At 37.1% G+C, this 25,813-nt stretch overlaps 1 protein-coding gene across 4 annotated transcripts in view; it reads left to right on the top strand.

Annotated features, from left to right (window-relative positions):
• LOC127840063 (uncharacterized) overlaps positions 1-25,813 on the top strand; it is a 110,817-nt gene that overhangs the window by 16,300 nt on the left and 68,704 nt on the right. For all 4 annotated transcript variants that reach the window (XR_008030380.1, XM_052368450.1, XM_052368452.1 and 1 more), the window contains exons 5-18: positions 2,540-2,619; positions 3,309-3,451; positions 6,404-6,595; positions 8,062-8,218; positions 8,726-8,854; positions 11,770-11,897; positions 12,116-12,469; positions 14,449-14,552; positions 17,007-17,184; positions 18,062-18,184; positions 20,860-20,996; positions 21,550-21,723; positions 23,272-23,428; positions 24,962-25,635. Coding sequence is in view for 3 of the 4 variants with exons in the window: in XM_052368450.1 (XP_052224410.1) it covers positions 2,540-2,619; positions 3,309-3,451; positions 6,404-6,595; positions 8,062-8,218; positions 8,726-8,854; positions 11,770-11,897; positions 12,116-12,469; positions 14,449-14,552; positions 17,007-17,184; positions 18,062-18,184; positions 20,860-20,996; positions 21,550-21,723; positions 23,272-23,428; positions 24,962-25,635 (2,730 nt within the window). In the remaining variant the exon portion in view is untranslated. The remainder of the gene's footprint in view (positions 1-2,539; positions 2,620-3,308; positions 3,452-6,403; positions 6,596-8,061; positions 8,219-8,725; positions 8,855-11,769; positions 11,898-12,115; positions 12,470-14,448; positions 14,553-17,006; positions 17,185-18,061; positions 18,185-20,859; positions 20,997-21,549; positions 21,724-23,271; positions 23,429-24,961; positions 25,636-25,813) is intronic.

A 25,813-nucleotide genomic window follows, 5' to 3' on the forward strand; every position in this document is an offset into this window, starting at 1 on the left:
CAAAATTGCCTTTTACTATAACTTCTTCATTTCTACACCAATTCACTTCTAATTGATGATGAACTTCTCTTATGACAATACGGTCAATCTCAGCTATGCATGGCCCCATTACCAACCCTGGGGCACACCTAGGTCAAACATTCGGCGTGGGGATACGCGTCGGCCTCTGCCGCGCCATTTCTAGTTCCTTATATGGCTATATATGGCTTTGGTAAAATCTTCTTAACACTCTAGAGGCCACATTTCTTGCCTGATCTTCATAAAACTTGGCCAGAAGATTCATCCAAATAATCTTGGACGAGTTAGAAAATGATGCTGGTTGGTTGAAAAACATGGCCGCCAGGGGGCGGGGCATTTTTCCTTATATGTCTATAGTCAAACCTTGTTAACACTCTAGAGGCCACATTTATTTTCCGATCTTTATGAAACTTGCTCAGAAGATTTGTCCCACTGATATCTTGGATGAGTTAAAAAATGGTTACCTTTGCTTGAAAAACATGGCTGCCAAGGGGCGGGGCATTTTTCCTTATATGGCTATAGTAAAATCTTGTTAACACTCTAGAGGCCACATTTATTGTCCAAATTTAATGAAACTTGGTCAGAAGATTTATCCCAATAATATCTTGGATGAGTTCGAAAATGATGCCGGTTGGTTGAAAAACATGGCAGCCAGGGGGCGGGGCATTTTTCCTTATATGGCTATAGTAAAACCTTGTTAACACTCTAGAGGCCACATTTATTGTCCAATCTTGATGAAATATGGTCAGAAGATTTGTCTTAATGATATCTTGGATGAGATCGAAAATGGTTACGTTTGCTTGAAAAACATGGCTGCCAAGGGGCGGGGCATTTTTCCTTATATGGCTATATAAGGCTATAGTCAAATCTTGTTAACACTCTAGAGGCCACATTTATAGTCCGATCTTCATGAAACTTGGTCAGAAGATTCATCCCAATAATATCTTGGACGAGTTCAAAAATGATGCCAGTTGGTTGAAAAACATTGCCACCACGGGGGCGGGGCTATTTTCCTTATATGGCTTTAGTAAAACCTTGTTAACACTCTAGAGGTCACATTTATTTTCCGATTATCATGAAACTTGGTCAGAAGATTTGTCCCAATGATATTTTGGATGAGTTCGAAAATGGTTTTGGTTGCTTTAAAAACATGGCCACCAGGGGCAGGGCATTTTTCCTTACATGGCGCTATATGGTTATAGTAAAACCTCGTTAACACTCTTGAGGCCACATTTATAGTCCAATCTTCATGAAATTTGGTCAGAAGATTGGTCTCAATGGTATCTTGGATGAGTTCGAAAATAATTATGTTTGCTTGAAAAAAATGGCTTCCAAGGGGCGGAGCATTTTTCCATATATGGCTATAGTAAAATCTTGTTAACACTCTAGAGGTCACATTTACTGTCCGATCTTCATGAAACTTGGTCAGAAGATTCATCCGGATAATATCTTGGACAAGTTAAAAAATGATGCCGGTTGGTTGAAAAAACATGGCTTCCAGGGGGCGGGGCATTTTTCCATATATGGCTATAGTAAAATCTTGTTAACACTCTGAGAGGCCACATTTACTGTCCTATCTTCATGAAACTTGGTCAGAAGATTCATCCGGATAATATCTTGGACAAGTTCAAAAATGATGCCGGTTGGTTGAAAAAACATGGCTGCCAGGGGGCGGGGCATTTTTTCTTATATGGCTATAGTAAAACCATGTTAACACTCTAGAGGCCACATTTATTTTCCGATCTTCGTGAAACTTGGTCAGAAGATTTGTCCCAATAATATCTTGTTATCTCAGGTGAGCGCCTTTGGGCCTTTCAGGCCCTCTTGTTTATGTTCAGGCCCAGGTCTATATAGGGAACATACCTGCAGACACAGACAGGCTAGGCTTATATGGACTAGTGTTTTTATGTTCAGGCTCAGGTCTTTATAGGGAACATACCTGCAGGCACAGACAGGGTAGGCTCACACGGACTAGTGTTTTTTATGTTCAGGCCCAGGTCTTTATAGGGAACATACCTGCTGACACAGACAGGGTAGGCTCACACGGACTAGTGCTTCTATGTTCAGGCCCAGGTCTTTATAGGGAACATACCTGCTGACACAGACAGAGTAGGCTCGTACAGACTAGTGTTTCTCTGTTCAGGTCCAGGTCTTTATAGGGAACATACCTGCTGACACAGACAGGGTAGGCTTGTATGGACTTAGGTTTCTTTGATGAGACTTTTCATGTATGGACTTAGGTTTCTTTGATGAGACTTTTCAGAAAACAGCTGCTAATATAAGTCCAGGGAATATTTTGGTAAATGTTTGAGGGCATACATTTGCCCCCCCCCCCCCCCCTCTCCAGCCTCATTATTACAAACATTAATTTAAATTGATGCCAGTATCACAAGAACTAGTTTATAAAGATTGCCTGTGTAATTTTCATTAATGGTATCTGTTTAAAGTACCAAAAATTCTTTCTTTCCTCATATGATGGGTTCCAGATGCTAATTTGTTAATCCCAATATGTTTTTTGCAGAGGGTAGTCGCTGACATTCTGAAGCACTACCAGTTGGAGACTCGAGTCTGGATGGCTCAGCATGCTGTGAACCAAGGCCTGTAAGCTCTAGTTATTTACTGTGGCAATAGATTGACCTGCTCCCTTTCTGCTCCCTTTAACAATATTTGTTAGCAGGTTTGGCAGTGTCTGATATATTATTCGAAATTTTTTATCCAAACTTAAAGGGACCAGTTAACATTTTGATAAATTGACAAAATTGAAGAAAAATATTTCAGATTTGCAAATTTTCGTTGTTATTATGATTTTTTGGTTTATGTTTTTAAAACTTCAAAACATTTCAAAATCTGTGAACTAGTCCCTTTAAGAATTTTGAAAAAACCAAGTCCTAAGGTAACATGTGAAGGTCATATACTATGTAGGGATATTTCATCCAGGCCATAAATAATCTTTTCCAGACATTGTTTCTCAACTGAGTAGACCAACAAAGAATTAACCAGTACAACAAAGAAAGATAAGCAACAAAACTAGTAACTTTGTGTCTGAATTAAGTTGTCAGTTTAAGCAAATCAGTGTTAAGTAACAAAAGTAAACGATAAAAAGCAAGACATGCTTTTCTTGTAATAAATACCCTAGACATGATTGTGTCAACATTAGTTTACTTGTTTCCAGTATGTTTGTATTAAAAGCCACCTTAATACCAAAGTTGAGTCACCAATACAAATGTAGTTATCATGGTGTGTTTGTTTTAAAAATATTGGCGTGTTTGACATGATCCTGTTATTTTCAGGTGTGCTTTTGTGAAGCTGCCCACAATGAAGGACTCCAAGCGAGTGATTGCTGAAATGAAGGGTTTCCCGTTTAGAAACAAGCCCATGGAGGTCAGGTTTACCGCAGCGGCAGACTTCGAGACTTACAAAATCATACCAGACAGTAAGTTCTCATAAAATAAACAATGATCGGGATTGCTTGCAAAACTAATTTTGAAAACAAGGACATTTCAGTATTAAAATATTCAGGAATCCACTATCATTAGTTATTGTCCTCTAAACTATTTTTATGGGCACCTAGATTTTTTGCATGAACATTTTTTATGTCTGCTGCACAAAAAAAATAATGGAACAAGTGATGTATGGCAAACATAGCCAAATTGCTTCAATCCCTCAACCATGATATTTGCAGCCCCCTCAAACTTCTTTGGGGGAAGGGGTCTGCAGCCCTTAGGAGGGGAAATTTTTTTTTAAATGGGGGAATTTTTATAACAAAAAACAACAACTGTGTTTAACTTTTATAAATATATATTTATGCCCCCCCTTCGAAGAAGAGGGGGTATATTGCTTTGCACATGTCGGTCTGTCGGTCGGACCGTCCACCAGGTGGTTTCCGGATGATAACTCAAGAACGCTTGGGCCTAGGAGCATGAAACTAAATAGGTACGTTGATCATGACTTGCAGATGACCCCTATTAATTTTGAGGTCACTAGGTCAAAGGTCAAGGTCACAGTGACCCGAAATAGTAAAATGGTTTCCGGATGATAACTCAAGAACGCTTATGCCTAGGATCATGAAACTTCGTAGGTAGATTGATAATGGCTGGAAGATAACCCCTATTGATTTTCAGAGGTCACTAGGTAAAAGGTCAAGGTCACGGTGACCCGAAATAATAAAATGGTTTCCGGATGATAACTCAAGAACGCTTATGCCTAGGATCATGAAACTGCAAAGGTACATTGATCATGACTCGCAGATGACCCTTATTGATTTTCAGGTCACTAGGTCAAAGGTCAAGGTCACGGTGACCCGAAATAGTAAAATGGTTTCCGGATGATAACTCAAGAACGCTTATGCCTAGGATCATGAAACTTGATAGGTAGATTGATCATGACTGGCAGTTGACCCCTATTGATTTTCAGGTCACTATATCAAAGGTCAAGGTGACGGTGACCTGAAATAGTAAAATGGTTTCCGGATGATAACTCAAGAACACTAATGGCTAAGATCATGAAGCTTCATAGGTACATTGATCATGACTTGCAGATAGCCCCTATTGATTTTGAGGTCACTAGGTCAAAGGTCAAGGTCATGGTGACCCGAAATAGGAAAAATGGTTTCCGGATGATAACTTAAGAACGCTTATGCCTAGGATCATGAAACTGCAAAGGTACATTGATCATGACTCGCAGATGACCCCTATCGATTTTGAGGTCACTAGGTCAAAGGTCAAGTTCACGGTGACCCGAAGTAGTAAAATGGTTTTCGGATGATAACTGAAGAACGCTTATTCCTAGGATCATGAAACTTGATAGGTAGATTGATCATGACTCGCAGATGACCCCTATTGATTTTCAGGTCACTAGGTCAAAGGTCAAGGTCACGGTGACCAGAGATAGTAAAATGGTTTCCGGATGATAACTCAAGAACGCTTATGGCTAGGATCATGAAACTTCATAGGTACATTGATCATGACTGGCAGATGACCCCTATTGATTTTCAGGTCACTAGGTCAAAGGTCAAGGTCACAGTGACAAAAAACATATTCACACAATGGCTGTCACTACAACGGAGAGCCCATATGTGGGGCATGCATGTTTTACAAACAGCCCTTGTTCAATATATGTGACTGTCTATAGGACAAAATGGTTGACTTTTATTCAATCTATATAACTGTTATCTTATTTAAGAGTCCACCATTTTGTCCTTTTTTTAAACAATTTAAAATAAAAGATCCATGCTCCTATTTAAAATTGTTATATCATACCAAGGCCTTATCAACAGAGTCAGGGAGTGCCTCTGCGATCTCAAAACTTGACATGGCATCTTCCCTATAATCATGACTAGTAGTACTAGTGGAACAAAATGCATCTGCATCTGACTGGGAAAGGGACTGTTGCTTGAACAGAAAATCATTTTTTTTTTATTTGGCGAATATTTTTAACCAGGTTTTCCGAAGGAAAAAACTGGTTATTAGATTGGCGAATGCGGGCGGGCTGGCTGGCTGGAGGGCTGGCTGGCGGGCTGGCGGAACAAGCTTGTCCGGGCCATAACTATGTCGTTCATTGTCAGATTTTAAAATCATTTGGCACATTTGTTCACCATCATTGGACGGTGTGTCGCGCGAAATAATTACGTCGATATCTCCAAGATCAACGTCACACTTTGAGTTCAAAGGTCAAAAATGGCCATAAATGAGCTTGTTCTGGCCATAACTATGTCATTCATTGTGAGATTTTAAAATCATTTGGCACATTTGTTCACCATCATGGGACGGTGTGTCGCACGAAAGAATCACGTCAATATCTCCAATGTCAAGGTCGCCACGACTAAAAATAGATTTTTTTTAAAAACAAACTTACAAAGGGGGTTAATTTTGTTTGTTCATTTCAAAAGTTCAGTTTGAGTTTTCTCCCTTTATCAGATTTTTTTTTCACAATGAAAACCTGGTTTTGTGACAATTTTGTCCCTTGTTTTATTTTTAACGATAAGACTTGCTGTTATGATACATGATGTTGTTTTGACCTTTACCTTCCAGCCGTTCTTGATCGTCTGGTTTTTTTTCGGTGTTTTATTGAGCGTCTAAATGATTAAGGTTACATACCACCAATTCCATTAGAATGAAATAAACGTAGATATATATATAGCGTAGATAGTTCAGTGAGTGAAAAACGGTCAATTTTCAACAATAAATCAGTGATTTGTTTGATTTGTTTTCATTTTCTGAGGAGGACAAAATCAGTTTTTTTGGGAAAAATCTACTTTTCAAGTGGGGGACTGCTGTGGAAATTCGGCTACAGATTTGATAGATTGAGGCCCCTGATTTGTTAATATAGTAACACAAATCAAGTTAACATTGTGTTTTCTCAGGTACTTGCATTGTTTTATTTGCAGATCCCTACAGTGTTGCCCCCAATGTACCTATGGCTACGCCTCCTGTCTACCAGGCTACGCCCCCCATCCAACCTTTGGCAACACCCCCTGTCTACCAGGCCACGCCCCCTGTCTACCAGGCCACGCCCTCTTTCTACCCAATGGGTGTGGCTCCTTCTGCATTGACCCTTGGTGCAAGAGTACCCATTGGAGGTAAAGAGCAGTTTGATCACCATTTATGCCTGGTAGACTCTCCCATCCTTCTAAATTGGATCAATTTATTTCCAAAATTATTGATGTCTAGTATGTTTATATCTATATTGAGAATATTTCTTACAAAAATTCCTTTAAGCAAACAGCGCAGACCCTGATGAGACGCCGCATCATGCAGCGTCTAATCTGGGTCTACAATGTTTGCCAAGGCCTTTTTATTAGACACAAGGCATAAATGGGTTATATAATACAGTGAATCTGTTCATTATTTATCGCCAAAGGCGGATGGATTTACAATCAGTTTTGTCTATCTGTCAGTCCGTCTGAATGGCCTTGCACAAGAACCATAATCCTACACTTTCTTATGTTAGAGTTATTGCTCTTTTTTGTTTTTTGTTTGTTGTAACTTTTCAGGGCTATACAGTTATCTCAGATATGGTACTAGATTTCCACATGAAACTTCATGTGTGTATAAATTTCAATGAGGAGAATTGCTATTTTAGGATTATACCGTATATCAAGAGATTTGCACCCATCCATGAAAAAAATTATTTTATTCGGCGCAGCATATCAATTCAACGTATTTGCTTGTTTTCCAAGCACTCAAAATTGAAACTTCATGAACTTCATATGTAGATGCACCTTGATGAGTTCTACAAACCACCCATTTTTGGGTCACTAGGTCAAAGGTCAAGGTCACTGTGACCTCTAAAAAAAATGTTTACAAGCTTTCATTTTTTCAAAACTGCACCCGCAGCCGAGCGTCTGAGCGTCCAGTGTCCAAGGAAGACCAAAATTCATTTCATTGGGTACTAGGACTGCTCAAATCTAATTACATGCCAATTAACTGACCAATCAAAAACAACTAGATTAACAAGAATATTTGATAAGCCATAGAGGCTAGTATTATAGTGTTTTGGTAATTTTTCCTTGTAAATTGGTTAGTTTGTCTCATGTCTTAAAGAATACAGTCATAGCTTAGATTGTACGATGATATTTGATTACCAATTAGTATAACAATGTTATAAAAAGTGTGATTTGATTATCAATGTGTTAAACTATTCAGAAAGTGCAGCATTAGAAATATTTTATAATGTAATTGCTGTTTGTCTCTTAATTTTTATGCCCCCGATGGGTGGCATATAGTTTTTTAACTGTACGTCAGTTTGTCCGTCTGTCTGTCTGTCCAAAAACTTTAACATTGGTCATAACTTTTGCAATATTGAGGTAGCAACTTGATATTTGGCATGCATGTGTATCTCATGGAGCTGCACATTTTGAGTGGTGAAAGGTCAAGGTCATCTTTCAAGGTCAAATATATGGCTTCAAAGTGGTGCTGTAGGGGGCATTCTGTTTCTGAAAAACACATCTCTTGTTGTTTATGCCTTGATGACTCTGGGATATTTTGCATACTTTTTCTGGAACACATTTTTTTTTACTGGTGCTAGTTTATATATTTTTTTCAGTTCCCCCTATTGGCTCTCAGTCGTATGTATCGTATCCACCCTTCCAACAGTCTGCAACCAATCTTAGTGCATCCCCTATCCTAGATAAATCCTCCAAAAGGTCAAGGTCGCGTTCTATCTCGCCCAAAGGAAGGTTCGGAGACAGAGGCCATTCAAGGTCAGTAATATTTTTCGTTTTGTCAAAGACCATTGTATACATGTATCTTGTTCTGAGAAAACTGGGCATAATGCATGTGCGTAAAGTGTCTTCCCTGATTAGCCTGTGCTGACTGACAAGACATATATAGTCTAATTGGGGAAATAATAATTGATCCCACTGCTGCAATTATTGTATGACAACACTTTAATGAACAATTGTATCAAACTTAACAATATGGTCCATCTTACTGTATTTGGTATTGGGTAATATGTTAGATTAATAACTTACAAATAGATAACTGAAGTGAAATTGGTAAATTTCTATTATATGATTAAAAACAGCAATTTTCAGTAGGTTCTTTTATCAAACCATGTGAATTCAAGTCCACGCTATATTGTTAGAGATTGTTCGAATGATATCAATAGAGCTTTGCATTTTCTTTGCTGATGTGCATTAAGCTTTTTTTATCCTTGCCCCATCTCCGTAAATATACCTAGTAATGTCAAGTCAATGTTTTATTTATAGATCTCCACGAAGACGTGCGAAGGACAGGGAAAGGTCAGGTCAAGGTCATTCAAGTGATAAAGGTCATGGTCATTCAGACGAAAAACATCAAGGCCATTCTGTTGAAAGGCAAGCCAGTAGAAGGGACATGTAGTGAATGGTGCCATTTATTAGTAGTCTGTGCCCTTGAGGTCAAATCTAGCCAGGCATGAGGGTCCAAGTTTTCATTGTTACAACTTGCTATTGATTATCACAGTAGGTTTTATGGAATATGTGAACGCGCTGTGACAAGCTCAAGGTTGTTCAATGCTAGCTCATAATCAACTTAAAAAGTAATAATGTATATGTTTCTTTTATACCTAATGATAAAATATGACATTTCAGCAGTGAAATAACAGCAGTGAAAATTAACAAATTGTTATTTTCACCGGTGAAAATAAAAAAAAATCGGAACTAGATAAGCTCGACTATTATGTATGCAATATATATAGTAGAGCTATCCTACCAACCCCGGCGTCTGCGTTAGCATGCAAATGTTAAAGTTTTTGTACTACCCCAAATATTTTCTTTGTCCCTTGACATATTGCTTTCATATTTTGCATACTTGTTTACCAACATGATCCCAACCTATAAACAAGAGCAGACAACTCTATCAAGCATTTTGTCATAATTATGGCCCCTTTTCCACTTAGAATATGCAGCAAATGTTAAAGTTTTCGTACTACCCCATTTATTTTCATTGTCCCTTGACATATTGCTTTGATATTTTGCATACTTGTTTACCAACATCACCCCAACCTATAAACAAGAGCCTCTTTTAAAGGGGCCTTTTCACAGATTTTGGCATGTTTTGAAGTTTGTCATTAAATGCTTTATATTGTTAAATGTTAACATTACATTTTAAAAGCTACAGTAAAATATCAAAAAAAAAAAATTAAAAAAGGAAAAAAAAGTAGCCCTCAGCTGGGCTCGAACCAGTGACCCCCGGAATCCTGAAGTAAAAACGCATTAGCCAACTGAGCTATCCTGCCAAGCATACATGGCAGGCGTATTTTATACCTTATATAAGCAATCTTCGTAGTTTCACAAATTTAAACGACAACAACAGAACTCTCCAAATTATTCAATCGTTTCGCGTTGCAACGCTTTATAATTTTTAGGTTTTTAAATCGTCAAAAGATGCACATAATGGCTATATTAGACCATGGCAAATGTTCAGTAATACTGTTTCCTCACAAGTATCATGACAAAACCGAAAATTTGCGATTCTGAAACAACATTTTTCAATTTTGTCAATTTACCAAACCGTGAAAAGATTCCTTTAAGCATTTTGTCATAATTATTGCCCCTTTTATTCTTAGAATATGCATAATATTGATAAATCTATGTTAAAGTTTGCGTACTACCCCAAATATTTCCTATATCCTTTGACATATTGCTTTTATATGTTGCATACTTGTTGACCAACATAACCCAACTTATAAACAAGAGCAGACCACAGTATCAAGCATTTTGACATAATTATGGCCCCTTTTACACTTAGATAATTGAAAATTTTGCTTTAATTGCCATAAATTCTTTATTTATGATCACATTTTATTATTACTTTGACAAAACAACACTTACCTGAATACCACAATGGATTCCACCCAAACAATACCCCTCGCCCTTACAAGAATCCCCCCCAACCTCACCACCCCAATTTTTTTTTTTAAACATCATCTAATAAATTACCCCACCCCACATATTAACCCCCTCTCACCCCCCTACCCCCCCCCCCCAATTTTTTTATTTTTTTTATTTTTTTTTATTTAAGGCCCTATAAAGGTGACAAATCCAATTATTATGCATATAAACTGGTCTACTTTTTACCGGATTTCAGTTACTCTTGCTTAAAAATGCTAATAACACAGCTTAGGTGCAACGTTGTCAAGAATTATGGAAGATATACCCGTTTCATTATTTGAAGAACTGTTTACAACTTTGCAACTAACGTGATGTATAGCCTAAAAGCGGTGAAGTATGCTAAAAATAGCCGAAAGAAAATTCAATTTTAATTCTATTTTAAACAACTTTTAACCAGCAGAAAGTAACTTATTAGATCACTACAAACGTTTTAACCATTTAGAAGAGACCTACTTTGTGGGTGATACCGGAAAACGTTGAAAATAAACGATATATTTTTGGTGACCTGAGTCACTTTCACTTTTCCGATTAAACAGCGATGTAAATAAACTGATTGTTTGTAAACACAATTGACTTGGAGGACACTGTATTTTGAGCTCAAAACAAGTTGTATTGCTCCTTTTTTATGGTAATGTCCAATAGCATATAAATATTGTTTTTTGATAACCTTTATAAATAAAATATGAAACAAATATTTAAAAATCGGTAAATAATTACGGATCGTCACCTTTATAGGGCCTTTAAACATCATCTAATAAATTACCACTCACCACATTATACCCCCCTCTCACCCCCACCCCCCCTACCAACCCCACTCCCGCTAATGTTTTTTTTTTAAACATTATCTAATATATTACCACACCCCACATTATACCCCCCTCTCACCCCCCTACCCCCTCCCCCCCCCCCAATTATTTTTTTAATATCTTTTTCCTTTTTTTTATTTTTGAAAGATCGTCTAATTAATTATTGAATATGAACAATTTCCCCATGATGGCTTACGTTATACTGTCAAGCACTCAAATAGTCGAGCGCCCTGTCCTCTGACAGCTCTTGTTATATTTTTAGATTGTCATATCAAGATTTACTTTATGCATTAAACTTTGTTTTCCTAGAGCGAGTCACATGTTGTTTCTTGTATTGAGGCACGTAACAGGAAAAAGGGTTACTTTTCGGCGAAAGGGAAACAGCTGTTAATTATTTTCTTGAAAAAGGGGCATAAAAGAAACAAAAAATTTGTTCATGTTAGTGTAAGATCGTTTGTTATTTCACTCATGATCATAGAAAAATAATATTGTCTATGATTACTCGTGAAATAATAAAACGATCCTACTCTGACATGAACAAATATCCTCTATATATTAAAATTATGCTTCTAGTTCTCCTAGAAGAAGATCCCCTGACGACAGGCTGCCACGGAAGCGCTCAGTGGAAAGGTCAATAAAGAAAAGGTCAAGGTCACGAGGTCGATCTCCTAGGAGACACTCGACTGACAGATATAGTGATGGTAAGACGGCATAAGTGCATATTGCAGACACATTTTGACTTCAGATATTGAAAATTATCTGAAATCTTTTGAATTCTTCTTTTGCTGAACTAAACGTAATAAAGAGTCATTGTTTTGATGCTTTTTTATCTTCAATTATTCATGTTGGTTTTCATGAAATAATAGGCGAATGACTATGCAAACATTTTGATGATAATTCTCATAAAAATCAATTTCAGATAATCGCTACAGTAAAACTAAACACAGCCAAAGCCCTACAACAACTAGATACAGCTCACGTATGGGTCACTCAGTTAGTCCCGTATCTGACCAGTTGCACTCGAAACAAAAAACTGGACACGATACGCGTACCATTTCTCGTCATTCCGAACGCCGTCACCTTTCTTCGAGCCCTGTTTCTGATAAGTCTGGGTTGAGTCATCACCAGATGTATCCTCCAGGGTATGTCACTCAGGAGTTTTTGCCTGAGTCTGCCATGATGTTCCACCAGCCAGTTTACGCCCCAGTGTGGTACGCAACAAATGTACCAACCATGGACGGTATGGCGATGCCATCGTTCCATTACGTAGAAGGTAGGGTTGTTGGAAATTGTATCACTCTATTATCTGTTTTGGGCCAGCTTGTTAATATATGACGTCAATTTTTTTGTGACCTTTGAATTGTTATGGCAGCTTCTTTTTACGTCCATCTGTTCCCATTTTCATGTTTTGCTTGCAGTAACTGTAATTGTTTCAATGCGCTTTCAGAAGTAAAATTTCTGCTCCTTTTGAAAATAAAGATATTTTCAAAAAGGATTTTGCTTGAATGTACCTGTTCAGTGATGAAGAGTGTCTACAGGTGAACCCAGTGAAGGTTGTATGGTACTTCACTCTGACATGCTGACATGTTTTCAAAATAGCACTCCTGCCATTGGTTTTACTTATTTTCTAGCTTTTTTACCCCTCGCCAAAGGTGGAATGATAGAATTTGCATCGGCCTTCCATCATTCCGTCCATTCCTCATTCAGTTCGTCCATCTGTCACAAAAAATGTAATTGGCGGTGGATATCAATTCAACGAATGTCCTTGTTTATTTAACTTTTGTTGATAGAACCCTAGACTATTCATTTGGGGCTTGTATGTTCTGTATGAAAGGGACTTAATCATTTATAAGGGCCCAATTATATACGTAGGTCTTACAAGACGGTAGACATATGAGGGAGTTTTACTGGTAATTTGTGTGGTTATTGGTCGTGGAATCCTCATCTGGTTTTACAGACTGTGTTTAAAAAAACTGAATCCTGTGATAACTCAAAATGTACTTTATTAAGGAAAATGAATCTTGGTATGTGAACGGAGGCCTAGATGAAAAATCTGCATGTTACTTTTTTTTATCATCAGACACATTGTGGTTTCTACAGTTAAAGAAATCAGTGAGAACTTACATCTTTATCCTGCGACAACTTAAAAAGTATTTTTGCCAGGCTAATAAAACTAAGGGTGTGAATAGATGCCCATATTGGGAATATGTAAGTTTGTTCATTTTTTTTCCGGAAATTTCTTTTTTGATTCTTGGGTAAAAAACATAAGTTATAACAAAAAGTTGATACCGTGTTACCTCAAAAGATACTGAACATACTCATAGTTTGATGTAACCCAGTGTGTGAAAAAAAGGCATTTAAGGTGAATATGCATGTGATTTCATTATTTTTTTGTCAGACCTTAATTGTGATTGCTATGGCTACAGAGATAATTGGAAACATAAAAAAATGTAGATTGATGAATTTTACGGACATCTTGTTCACCAGTTAAAGGAAGTTGTTTTGTCTGACAAAGCGCTTGTTATTTCTACTGCCGGTGATTTTTTATGCTTTCATATCTTACAGCCTGTGCCTTTTGGATTGAGGAAAATAGCGGGAAAAACATGCAATTGGGAAAAAGGATAGATTATTAATATGATTATAAATAACAGTATTCCAATTGTGTATAAGTGAATGTTTAACTGAATTTGAAATTTATATTATAAGTGTTAAAGAATTATATCCCTGTATAATTAACTCAATAAACCAATTATTAGGTTTATTGGAAAAGTTCTGCATCTGTTGGGAAATTTTGGTCAGATTTGTTGGAAGTTTTTGGGAAGTCATTTTTCCCTTACCTGTGATTTAAGTAAGGCAGTTTTCAGTGACTGACCTCAGTTTGTGCAATCGCTGCTAGTAAACAAGCCAATCCAGGCAAATTGTAAGATGATTAACTGCTTGCTGTAATATGACTGAAATACTTGTTGTCCCCTGCGAAAGGCGTAGGGATATAGATATAGGCGTTGTCTGTCCGTAATTCTGTTCATCCTTCATTCCTTCTGTCTGTCATAAAGTTTGAAATTGGCAGGAGATAACAAGTATTTCAGTTTTATCATACCAACACATTTATAACTGCCTGATATAACATTGCCTAATATATAACAAAAAGATCAGGCAGTAACCTGTTATTCTATATATATTACGGCAGTCAGTAACCTTCTTGCAATTTGCCTGGATTAGCTGGGTATACAATTTTGCTTCTTCATTTTGCAGGTATGGCATATGCAGACAATTATCTCCATGACAAATTGGATGAAACTGGACCACGGGGCGAGCATGTGGTCTTCATTGGGGGACTACCTGTGGATGTTTCTGATGTAAGTTCAGCATTTGTCAGCCAAAAGCTATATATAAAAAAATGGCATATAGTATGTTAGCCAAAAGGGTCCTATATTTATGCACCCATTCAAAAAAGAGGGGGTATATTGTTTTGCTGGGTGTCGATCTGTTGGTAGACCAGTTTTAAGCTCACCTGAGCTGTGCTCATGGTGAGCTTTTGTGATCGCCTTTTGTCAGTCCTGCGGAGTCAACATTTGCCTTGTGAACACTCCAGAGGCCACATTTATTGTCCCATCTTCATGAAACTTGGTCAGAACATTTGTCCCATTGATACCTCGACTGAGTTCGAAACTGGGCCATGCTAGGTCACTAGGTAAAAAAAGAAAGAAAAACCTTGTGGACACTGTAGAAGTCACATTTGATGCCCAATCTTCATGTAACTTTGTCAAAATGTTTGTCTAAATGATATGTTTGTTGAGTTCAAAAATGGTTCCGGTCCGTTGAAAAACATGGCCGCCAGGGGTGAACACTCTAGAAGTCACATTTTTGGTCCAATCTTTATGAATTTTTCTATATGTATGTATATGTATATAGTGAAAGCATTTGAACAGTCTAGTTGTGATAAGCCATAATGTTAAAGAAAGATAATCTGTACATACTTTCTAATAGTTAACTAATAGTTAACTCCCTTGTATAAACCTGGGACTTTTTTTATAAAATGTGGTGTACATAAAGACAGTAGTTTGCATGCGATTTAATAAACCTATGTCATAAAATAACTGTACATTTAATAATGCACTGTAGAGCCTTATCTTTGATCGTTACTGATAAGCCAAGTTAACCTATTGTGTTTTGGTGTAATTAGCAGACCACTGTGCTATGAAACTTTTTCCATGGCAACCTTGTTATTTGGCATTTTCTAAATTAGAAAGACTCTTTTGATTGAAATAACTTTTGTAAATTCTTCTTATTTTTTACATTTGAGTCACTGGAGTTTTCCACTTTCCATACATTGTGTTCTTTAAATTAAGTTAGACTTATTTTATAAACAAAACTTTTGAAGCAACTTCTAGACTAACAGTTACTAATATTTTTATCAGTTTTTTTGACAGATTGTGAACTTCTTTTTACATTCATTAAGGTATTCGCTGTATTTGTTCATTTTAACGATGCATAGATTCTTTAGACTAAAGTTAGTTAGTTTCATTAAAGCTGCTTTGGTTTTCACTTATAGATTGTTCTTTGAGTGTATTCAGGCGTATCTGACTGGACGCCTTTAGTTAATTGAATTACAACCAGTCAGTGTGTTTGATAAATATTTCCATATTACATAAGTGCTCACACAGTTACATAACTCGTAACCGTACCGTGACCGGTTCACTTGTGTAAGCGAACGAGACCGCACTACCACAGTTTGTTATAGTAACAGATTGTGAATACTTTTAGTCACATTTTTAGTTTAATCTGAATGACACTTGCTGATCTTCACACATGGTGACAATCTTTATGAGCATAATATTTTTTGCTCTTTTGTGATCACCTTTTGTCAATTGTCTGTCTTCCGTTGTGCGTCATGAATATTTGCCTTGTTGACACTGTAGAGGCCACATTTATTGTTGGATCTTCATGAAAGTTTTTCAGAAGATTTGTCCCAATAATATCTTGGATGAGTTCAAAAATGGTTCCAGTCTGTTGAAAAAAAATTCCGTCATGGGGCCATTTGTTGTTCATTCTTCATGAAACTTGGTAAGAACATTTGTTCTGTTGATATCTTGGGCTGCAAAGAACAGGTCATTTCTTTTTATCTCAGGTAAGCGACTTTGGGCCTTTCAGACCCTCTTGTTTTTCAATAAATGACTTGTCAACGAATCGACCAATTGGCTTGAAACTTTGCATGTGCATTGTCCTTGGACCTTTAGATGACCCCTATTTAAATTGGGGTCACTTGGTCAAAGGTCAAGGTCACTGTCACAATAAGTAGGAAAATCGTTTCCAAGCAATAACTCATCAATGAATTGACCGATTGGCTTGATACTTCACATGTGCATTTGCCTTGGACAGCAGATGACCCATATTGAAATTGTGTTCCTTATCCACTATGTTGGTGTTCTATATCCACCAGATTGTGTTCTTTATCCACCATGTTAGTGTTCTATATCCACCAGATTGTGTTCTTTATCCACCATGTTGGTGTTCTATATTCACCAGATTGTGTTCTATATCCACCAGCTTGTGTTCTTTATCGACCATGTTGGGTGTTCTATCTTCTATATCCACCAGATTGTGTTCTATATCCACCAGATTGTGTTCTATATCCACCATGTTGGTGTTCTATATCCACAAGATTGTGTTCTATATCCATAATGTTTGTGTTCTGTATCCACCAGATTTTGTTCTTCATCCACTTGATTGTGTTCTTCATCCACCTGATTGTGTTATGTATTCACCAGATTTTGTTCTTCATCCACTTGATTGTGTTCTTTATTCACCAGATTGCCATGGAAGACTTCATCCACCCATACAACTATGAGAGTGTGCACCTCAAGGTGCGCTATGGGAAAGCCTATGCCTATGTGTACTTCCACTCATACCACGATGCAGATATCATGGTACGGCAACTGAACGGAGAACGTCTGTATGGGCGTGAGGTGACAGTGGAACATGATAAAGGTATTAACATATTCCCCCTTAAAAGGGTATGTTTACTTTTACAGTGGAACATGATAAAGGTATTTACATATTCCCTCCTACAAGTTCACGTTTGTTTTGACAGTGGAACATGGTGGAGATAGTAACATATTTCCCCTTTATAAGTTCATGTTTACTTTGACAGTGAAACATGATGAAGATAGTAACATATTTTCTCTTAGAAAGGTAGTGCATAACTTATATACTCTTACAAATGCATCTGTATGGGCGGGAAGTCACAGTGGGACATAAAGGTAGTACCAAATTTGCATTTTTTTATTATGAAAATAAGTAAATTTCAAATACAATTATTTTTGTAAGTGGGTATTTTTGTACCATGTTTATTTGGGCATGGGTCTGTTTAACAGAAAAGACTTGCAGATACCACTGAAAAAGGCAGTGTTATTATTTTTTTTGCAAGACAACTGTTAATTTTGAATTTCTCATGTTAACAGGGAGGAGAATTTTCATATTATCTTATTTTGAGATTTTAAAGTGATGAGCATAAATCTTGTAAAGGAACTGGTTTTCCATGTAAGTCAAACAAATATTATTGAGCCTTGGTCTGGGAAAAAGGGGCTTAATGCATGTGCATGAATTATCGTCCCAGATTAGCCTGTGCAGTCCAAACAGGTGAATCAGGGACATCACTATTCTGCGTTTATTGTATTTTTTAGTTTGAAGACAGTCTTATTTTAAAGAAAGTCCAGTTTAGGTGGAAAGTGTTGTCCCTGATTGGCCTGTTCTGGGATGACACATTACACACTTTATGCATTAAGTCTAGACTTATCCAAAGCAATGCTCACAAGTTTTGCTGAGATATTAAATTGAAATTTGTCATAATGTTTTTGTTAATCAGGGGATCAACAAAAGGAGCCTCTAGAAGACCGTGTATTCCACGTAAGTCAGGTCGAAGTGAAGCCAGAGTCGTCTCTCTTTCAGAAGTTTGTTGATGCCTCCTACGCTGCGGCCCCTGTGTTGGGTACGTCTCACTAACTTTCAGGGCCTTGTATCACAAACATATTGAACCCTGTACCACTTAGATACGTATTTTCACGCATTTGTAGTCCCTTAGAAAGTTAAATTTAATTAAAGACCTTTCCTACTAAATTGAAGTTTTAAAGGCTTCGTTTGCAACTCTTAGATACTGATGAGCAGCAAACAGCATAAAACCTGAACAGACTGCAAGTTACTCGCAGGCTGTTCTGGTTTTATGCTGTTTGCACATAGCCATTTCCACTTTGCTTCTGAGTGGGAAAGGGTTTTCAAGATGAATTTTATGATAGATGATTTGGTGTTCACTTAGTTTTTTTTGTTTTGAGGCTTACTCATTCCCGAGTAATTTGTGGAATAAGTGCATTTTTTATGCCCCCCTTCGAAGAAGACGGGGGATATTGCTTTGCACATGTCGGTCGGTCTGTAGGTCGGTCCGTCCACCAGGTGGTTTCCGGATGATAACTCAAGAACGCTTGGGCCTAGGATCATGAAACTTCATAGGTACATTGATCATGACTCGCAGTTGACCTCTATTGATTTTCAGGTCACTATATCAAAGGTCAAGGTCACGGTGACCTGAAATAGTAAAATGGTTTCCAGATGATAACTCAAGAACCCTAATGGCTACGGTCATGAAACTTCATAGGTACATTGATCATGACTGGCAGATGACCCCTATTGATTTTCAGGTAACTAGGTCAATGGTCAAGGTCACAGTGACAAAAAACATATTCGCACAATGGCTGTCACTACAATGGAGAGCCCATATGGGGGGCATGCATGTTTTACAAACAGCCCTTGTTTTAAAGCTGATTATTCAGTTTGTTCGTGAGCTGACCTATCAGTGTTTTTTTTCATTCAAAATTGGGTCCGGTAACCGGCCCCATTCCCAATGGACAAAAAGTATATATTTTCCCAAATGGGAGCTGAAAATTCCCAATGGAAGGTTTCCAAAAATATTTTGTTCATATCCTATCCATATAAGTTCAACCTTAGTGAATATAATACTTGTATCTTCAATTTTGAAGCATTTTTTTGGCAAAACAACAACAACAACACTAATTTCCAAATTTTAGTGAAAACGCCGTGAATTTTCTCAACCAAAGGGCAGGCCCCATTACCAAAATGGTGAAAAAAACAACATTGCCAACACTCTCAATACTCAGTTGAATGAATACCAATATCCCATCATTTGAATTGACCTCAAATATTGAATTGATAATGATTATGATACTGGGCCTATTAGTATATTTCTTGTCGGACACATCCAACCAAACTATCCGCTGTACAGGATCTTTTTGCATTTTCATGCTTGGAATCATTAATGACAATAAATTTGTTTGATGTGTTTTAAAACCATGCTCAGGTAGGACCATTTTTTTGCACGGTTTGATAAGAGTTTTATGGTAGGAATCATTTTTTTTATGCGCCCGGATCGAAAGATCGAGGGTATATTGTTTTTGGCCTGTCTGTCTGTCTGTCATTGTGTCAGTCAGTCAGCCAGTCAGTCATTGTATGTGTGTGTCACAAAACTTTGACCTTGGTTAAACTTTTATAACTTTTGCAATATTGAAGATGGCAACTTCATATTTGGCATGCATGTGTATCTCATGGAGATGCACATTTTGAGTGGTGAAAAATAAAGGTCAAGGCCATCCTTCAAGGTCAAACTTCAAATATCATTGTTTTTTTCTTTCCTAAAACTTTAACCTATGTTAAAGTTTGGTCATAACTTTTTTAATATTGAACATAGCAACTAGATATCTGGCATGCATGTGTATCTCGTAGAGCTGCACATTTTGAGTGGTGAAAGGTCAAGGTCATTCTTCAAGGTCAAAGGTCAAAAATTTAAAAAAATATTATTTTCTCCATTCAATGTCTTACTTACTTCTTGTGGAGCTGCACATTTTGAGTGGTGAAAGGTCAAGGTCATCCTTCAAGGTCAAAGGTCAAATATATGGCTTCAAAGCGGCACAATAGGGGGCATTCATTTTTTTTTTTCCTTAGTGATGCTCAAAATATTTAAGTCCGTATGGACTTTATCAGTTGCGTTCCGGAAAAAATTGGCATAATGCATGTGCATAAAGTGTCGTCCCAGATTAGCCTAAACAGTCCACACAGGCTAATCAGGGACGACACTTTCCGCTATAAATAGATCTTCTCTAAGAAGATACTTCCTCTAAAAGAAAAGTACCAAAGAGTCTGCACAGGCTAATCTGGGATGACACTTTCTGTGCATGCATTAATCCAAGTGTTTCCAGACCACAGCACATGTATATTGTATAACAAATTTTATCCCACTTTTACAGCGAATTCAGTTTATTTAAGCTCCGTTGATTAAATTTCTGCTATAAACCATGGCACGAAATGACGTCATTTTTCGACAAAATGACGTCATAAATCCAGCGAAATTTTCCAGTTAAACTATTAGTAATTTTGTTTAAATAAAAAGGTTTACTGAATAAAAAGTGGGATAAATAGAATAATACATTAGTGTTGATTATAGATCAATTTTATCATGCTAGGCACGAAAACGAAAAAGCACTCGCCAAGGCTTGTTATTTTTGTTTTCTAAGCCTCGCATGATAAACCTGATCTATAATGAACACTATTATAAACATATTATTCTCTATATTTGGCCCATGATTTCCTTGTTGACAGGCCGCAAGTACATCACGGAGTACAAGTTGAGTGACGGCTCAACGGCACACTACGTCTGCCTCCTGTGCGAGAGTGTGTGCTCCTGGAAAAGTGTGGCCGACCACGTGATGGGCTACAAACACAGGCTCAATGCACTGGTGGGTCAAAAGAGTTCTTAAAATAACTATTATCTTTAAAGGTCTTTTCCCTTAGGTTATAAGAATGTATTTCAGTGCCTTTAGCCTTTACCACTCAGATGTACATGTTTACACGTTTGTAGCCCCTTCATAAACATATAAATCAATTTAATTCCTTACTTACAAGAGCTAAGTTTTAAAGGCTTCATTTCAAACTTATGATACTGATAAGCAGCAAACAGCATTAAAACATAATCAGACTGCAAGGGACCAGCAGGCTGTTCTGAGTGAATGCTGGTTGCATAGAGCCATGCAGGCTGTTCTGAGTGAATGCTGGTTGCATATAGCCATATTTGCTTTGTTTTTTAGCAGGAAAGGTTTTATTTGACAGACATAAGCACTCAAACAAAAACACAACTATTACAAAAATATATACAATATTGAAAGTAGTGTTGCTAAGTCTGGGTTAAAACATGCATTCTTTCTACATGTTACATTAAAGTGCAACTGTTAATTCCTTTGAAAATGGTAAACATATTTGGGAGCATCTAAAGAACTCTTGCTGGTATTTTAGAAGCGGTCTCATCCAAAGATTCACCAGGAGCTCACGCAGATGAAAGACAAGGTGGAAATGTTGTCCAAATGTGCACAGTATGCCTCCGAACTGGTGAACAACAGCGAGCAAATAACGTCACACATTGTCGAAAATCCCGAATCGGCTGCTAATAATCAACTTAATCGATTGAAGGTTGGTTATTCTCACTTATCAGATCATACTTATGTTTAATGCATCGAAAAGAAAGGGCATATTAAAGATGAAAGCAGCACCTATTATTCATCAGTGGTCTGTTGAAGATTGAAGTTTTTTTCCATTCTCTCAATGAAATGTGCACCTGTTTTCTATTTGAACAGATAAATGCGTCTTTTCTAACTTAAGAATAGTTGGTAAAAGTTGTTCATTCCCATGCTTTTTTCAAAGAAGCAATTGTAAGTGATGTTTTCACTTGTTATTTTTTATGCTCCCCCAAAAATTTTGGGGGGAGCATATAGTCGCCGCTTCGTCTGTCCGTGCGTGTGTCCGTCAGTCCTTGCACAATTTTTGTCCTGGCTATTTCTCAGCAACTAATGACCGGAATTCAATGAAACTTTATGGGAAGTTTCACTACCAAGAGGACATGTGCACATTATCAGCGGGTTTTAGTCAGATGATTTTTCACAAAGTTATGACCCTTTGAAATTTTCCATTAACTGAACATATAGTGCAATTCTTGTCCGGGCTATTTCTCAGTAACTAATGACCAGAATTCAATGAAACTTTATGGAAAGCTTCACTAACAAAAGGAGATGTGCATATTATCAGCCAGTTCTGGGCGGATGATTTTTCACAGACTTATTGCCCTTTGAAATTTTCCATTTACTGTACATATAGTGCAATTCTTCTTCTGGCTATTTCTCAGCAACTAATGACTGGAATATAATGAAACTTTATGGGAAGCTTCACTACCAAGAGGAGATGTGCATATTATCAGCCGGTTCTCTTCGGATGATTTTTCACAGAGTTATGACCCTTTGAAATTTTCCATTGTACATGTAGTGCAATTCTTGTCCGGGCTATTTCTCAGCAACTTACTACTGGAATTCAATGAAACTTTATGGGAAGCTTCTCTACCAACAGGAGATGTGCATATTATCAGCTGGTTATTGTCGGATGATTTTTCACATGAGTTATGGCCCTTTGAAATTTTCTATAAACTGTACATATAGTGCAATTCTTGTTTGGGCTATTTCTCCCCAACTACTGACTGGAATTAAATGAAGCTTTATGGAAAGCTTAACTACCTTGAGGAGATGCGCATGTTATTTGTGGGTTCTGGTTAGATGATTTATTTAGAGAGTTATGGCCCTTTGAAATTTTTAAGTTGCTAAACCATACATCATATTATTTTGTCCAAAGTTATGCCCCTCAAGACGTTTCCTTTTATCTGAATATATAGTGCAATATTGTGACAAAAAAACCTTTGGGGAGCTTCACCCATCTCCGACGGTTTCTTGTTTCTTTAAATTCCCCTAAGAATACAATTTGTTAAAATGGCGATTTGTGTAAATCATTCCAGCAATTTTTCATTAGACATAACATTTTGTGTGTAAGCGTAGTTATTGTAGGATTCAGATCAATATATTATAGTCTTGTAGAACAAAAGTAACATAAAAATTGAATGATTGTTTTACTGCAGATATTCATTCTTTTCTGTATTTTCATTTGCGCCAAAGGCTTTAGAAATTAGCACTGTTACAGGAAAAGCATCAAACAGAAAGAGAAGGGAAAAGAAAACCAAAGCCAAGTGGAAGAGTCAACAAGACTGACAAAAAATCGCCCATAACAAAACAAGACGCAACATCCGACATTTTCAGACGCATAGAAGCATACAAGAAAAAATTTGCATCTCAATCTGGTAATTGTTGTTCTGTTTTTAATCTTCCTACCTTGCACATAAAGTTCCAAAGGATGGGCTGCTTTCTTTGTCCTGGTTTGATGTCTGCAGCTTTTGTATTTTGTCATTTTGAAGATATGTATGCTAGATAGTTATGGACACAACGACTGATTGCAGTCCTCTACAAAGATTGTTCAAATGATGCCCCTTGGTTAAAATTTGCCTGGCCCGGCTGGCTCACCAGTTAACCCTTTGCATGCTGGGAAATTTGTTGTCTGCTTGAATGTTGTCTGCTGAATTTCTAAAATTAGCATTTTCTTCGAATTTTTTCAAAGAATACTTTCAGAATAGCAGACAGTTTGGATCCTGATGAGACGCCAGGTTCTGTGGCGTCTCATCTGGATCCATACTGTTTGCAAAGGCCTTTAAAATTCGGTTCTAGCACTGAAAGGGTTAAACATAGACTTACCGGAGTATATATAGAATACCTTTAAAAACGTTTTTGTCTGAAAAAGTAAACCCACTAAATACTGAGTCATTACGGTATATTAAGAATACAATCTAGCTTTTAAAACATTATTGTCTAGAAAAGCGAACCCCAAGGCTTTCATATTTGGTATGTGGAATCATCTAGCAACCCTCTACAAAGTTTATACAAATTATGCTTCTCGGGTCAAGCCACAATATCAAAGTTTTTTTGTATTTGGTGTGTAAAATCATCTAGAGGTCTTCTACAAAATTAATTTAAAGTTTGCCTCTTTGGATATAACTGGCTCTACCACATTGATCCCCAGTTTTTCATTGACCTTTATAGGGAATACCTTTAAAAATATTCTTGCCTGATATTGCAAAGCCTTTTTATATTTTGTATGAGGAATCTTATAGAGGTCCTCTACAAAGTTTGTTTAAACAAGACTATTGCCAAGCAATAAAAGTCCCCTACTGGTGATTGATGAAACTGCACCATTTTCAGCAATATTTCTAGTCTATTTGTTGCCATTGCAACCAGAATTCTTGACGTAGGAACACAATGAAATGACGTGCATAATCTCCATATTGCCATCTATCCATGTTTGAAGTTTCATGGGAAAATATGAAGAACTTTTAAAGTTATCGCAGGATCCACCATTTTCAGCAATTTTTCTAGTCTATTTGTTGCCATAGCAACCAGAATTACAAGACTTAAATTGGGGAAGCCTTTCAAAATATTGTGTGAAATCACTAAGTCCTACACATCACACATCATCTAGAGGTAGTTGGTTGAAATGTTGACCCCAGGGGTCAAAAGTTGCCCCACCCTGGAGGTTATTAGTTTTACTTAGATTTATATTGGGGAATTTAAAAAATCTTCTTGTCTTAAAGATCAAGATCCTTGCAAAGTTTGTCTAAAATTGTTGAAGCTATGTTCAAAATTTGAGAAGCCCCAAGGGTCATCAGTTTTATATAGATGTATGTAAGGAATAGATAGAACAACATATTTATCTGAATCACCAAAGCCATTTTGAATGCTTATATATTTGGTATGTTAAGGGGAATTTCATTTGTTTTGCACAGATGACAAGCCCAGCTCATCTTCAACAAAGCGCAAACTGGAATCTGAAAAGAAAACAAATTTTGAGGAACTAAAGAAGACAAACAAGCCTTTGGCAGACACAATTGAGTCGGGTATCATTTCTGCTAGAAAGAAGAGTGAAGAGCAATCCAAACCCAAAGAAACTGACGGCAAGCATAGAACATCCCAAAGATATTCAAATGAAAGAAAAGGAGAAAGGCAGAAGAGAGAAGATAGACCAATGAAACTTGATCCCAAGAAAGTTGTCGAAGATGCAAAGAAACGTTTGGAACAGGGGAAAAGTCTTGACAACAAGTATTTGTCTGTTTCTAGAATATCTAAAGACCCTAAAGAAAGTAAGAAGGAGGAAGCTGAAAGAGCTAAAAACAAGATTACAGAAGAAAATGTTTTGGTAAGCGAAGAGCAAGTTGTGGTTTCTGCAGAAAAACAAACAGAAAAAGTTGATGCAGAAATGCAGATAATAGATTTGACAGTCACAGAGGAAGAGAACATCAACAAAGAGACCCATGAAGATGTAGCAGATGATGTAAAAAAAGGCACTGGTGAAAATAAGGAGGATAACTCTGAGGTAAAAAAAGGCACTGGTGAAAATAAGGAGGATAACTCTGAGGAGGCCATGCTTTTTGAAGGAGAACTGGGCGATATGGACGCTGAGGTAGGTCAAGCTCGAAAAATGTTAGGTCAAAATGTGAATAATGTTAGGTCAGGAAGTTAGGAAGTAGTAATGTAAGGTTAAGATTTGAACAATGTTAACTTGATCAATAATCTTTTGCACAGATTCTGAACACAAATAATAAGTCAAGCAGTGAATAATCTTAGGTCAGGCTGTGGAC

This window comes from Dreissena polymorpha, chromosome 7 (genome assembly GCF_020536995.1).
Source record: "Dreissena polymorpha isolate Duluth1 chromosome 7, UMN_Dpol_1.0, whole genome shotgun sequence".
Lineage (NCBI taxonomy): Eukaryota > Metazoa > Mollusca > Bivalvia > Myida > Dreissenidae > Dreissena > Dreissena polymorpha.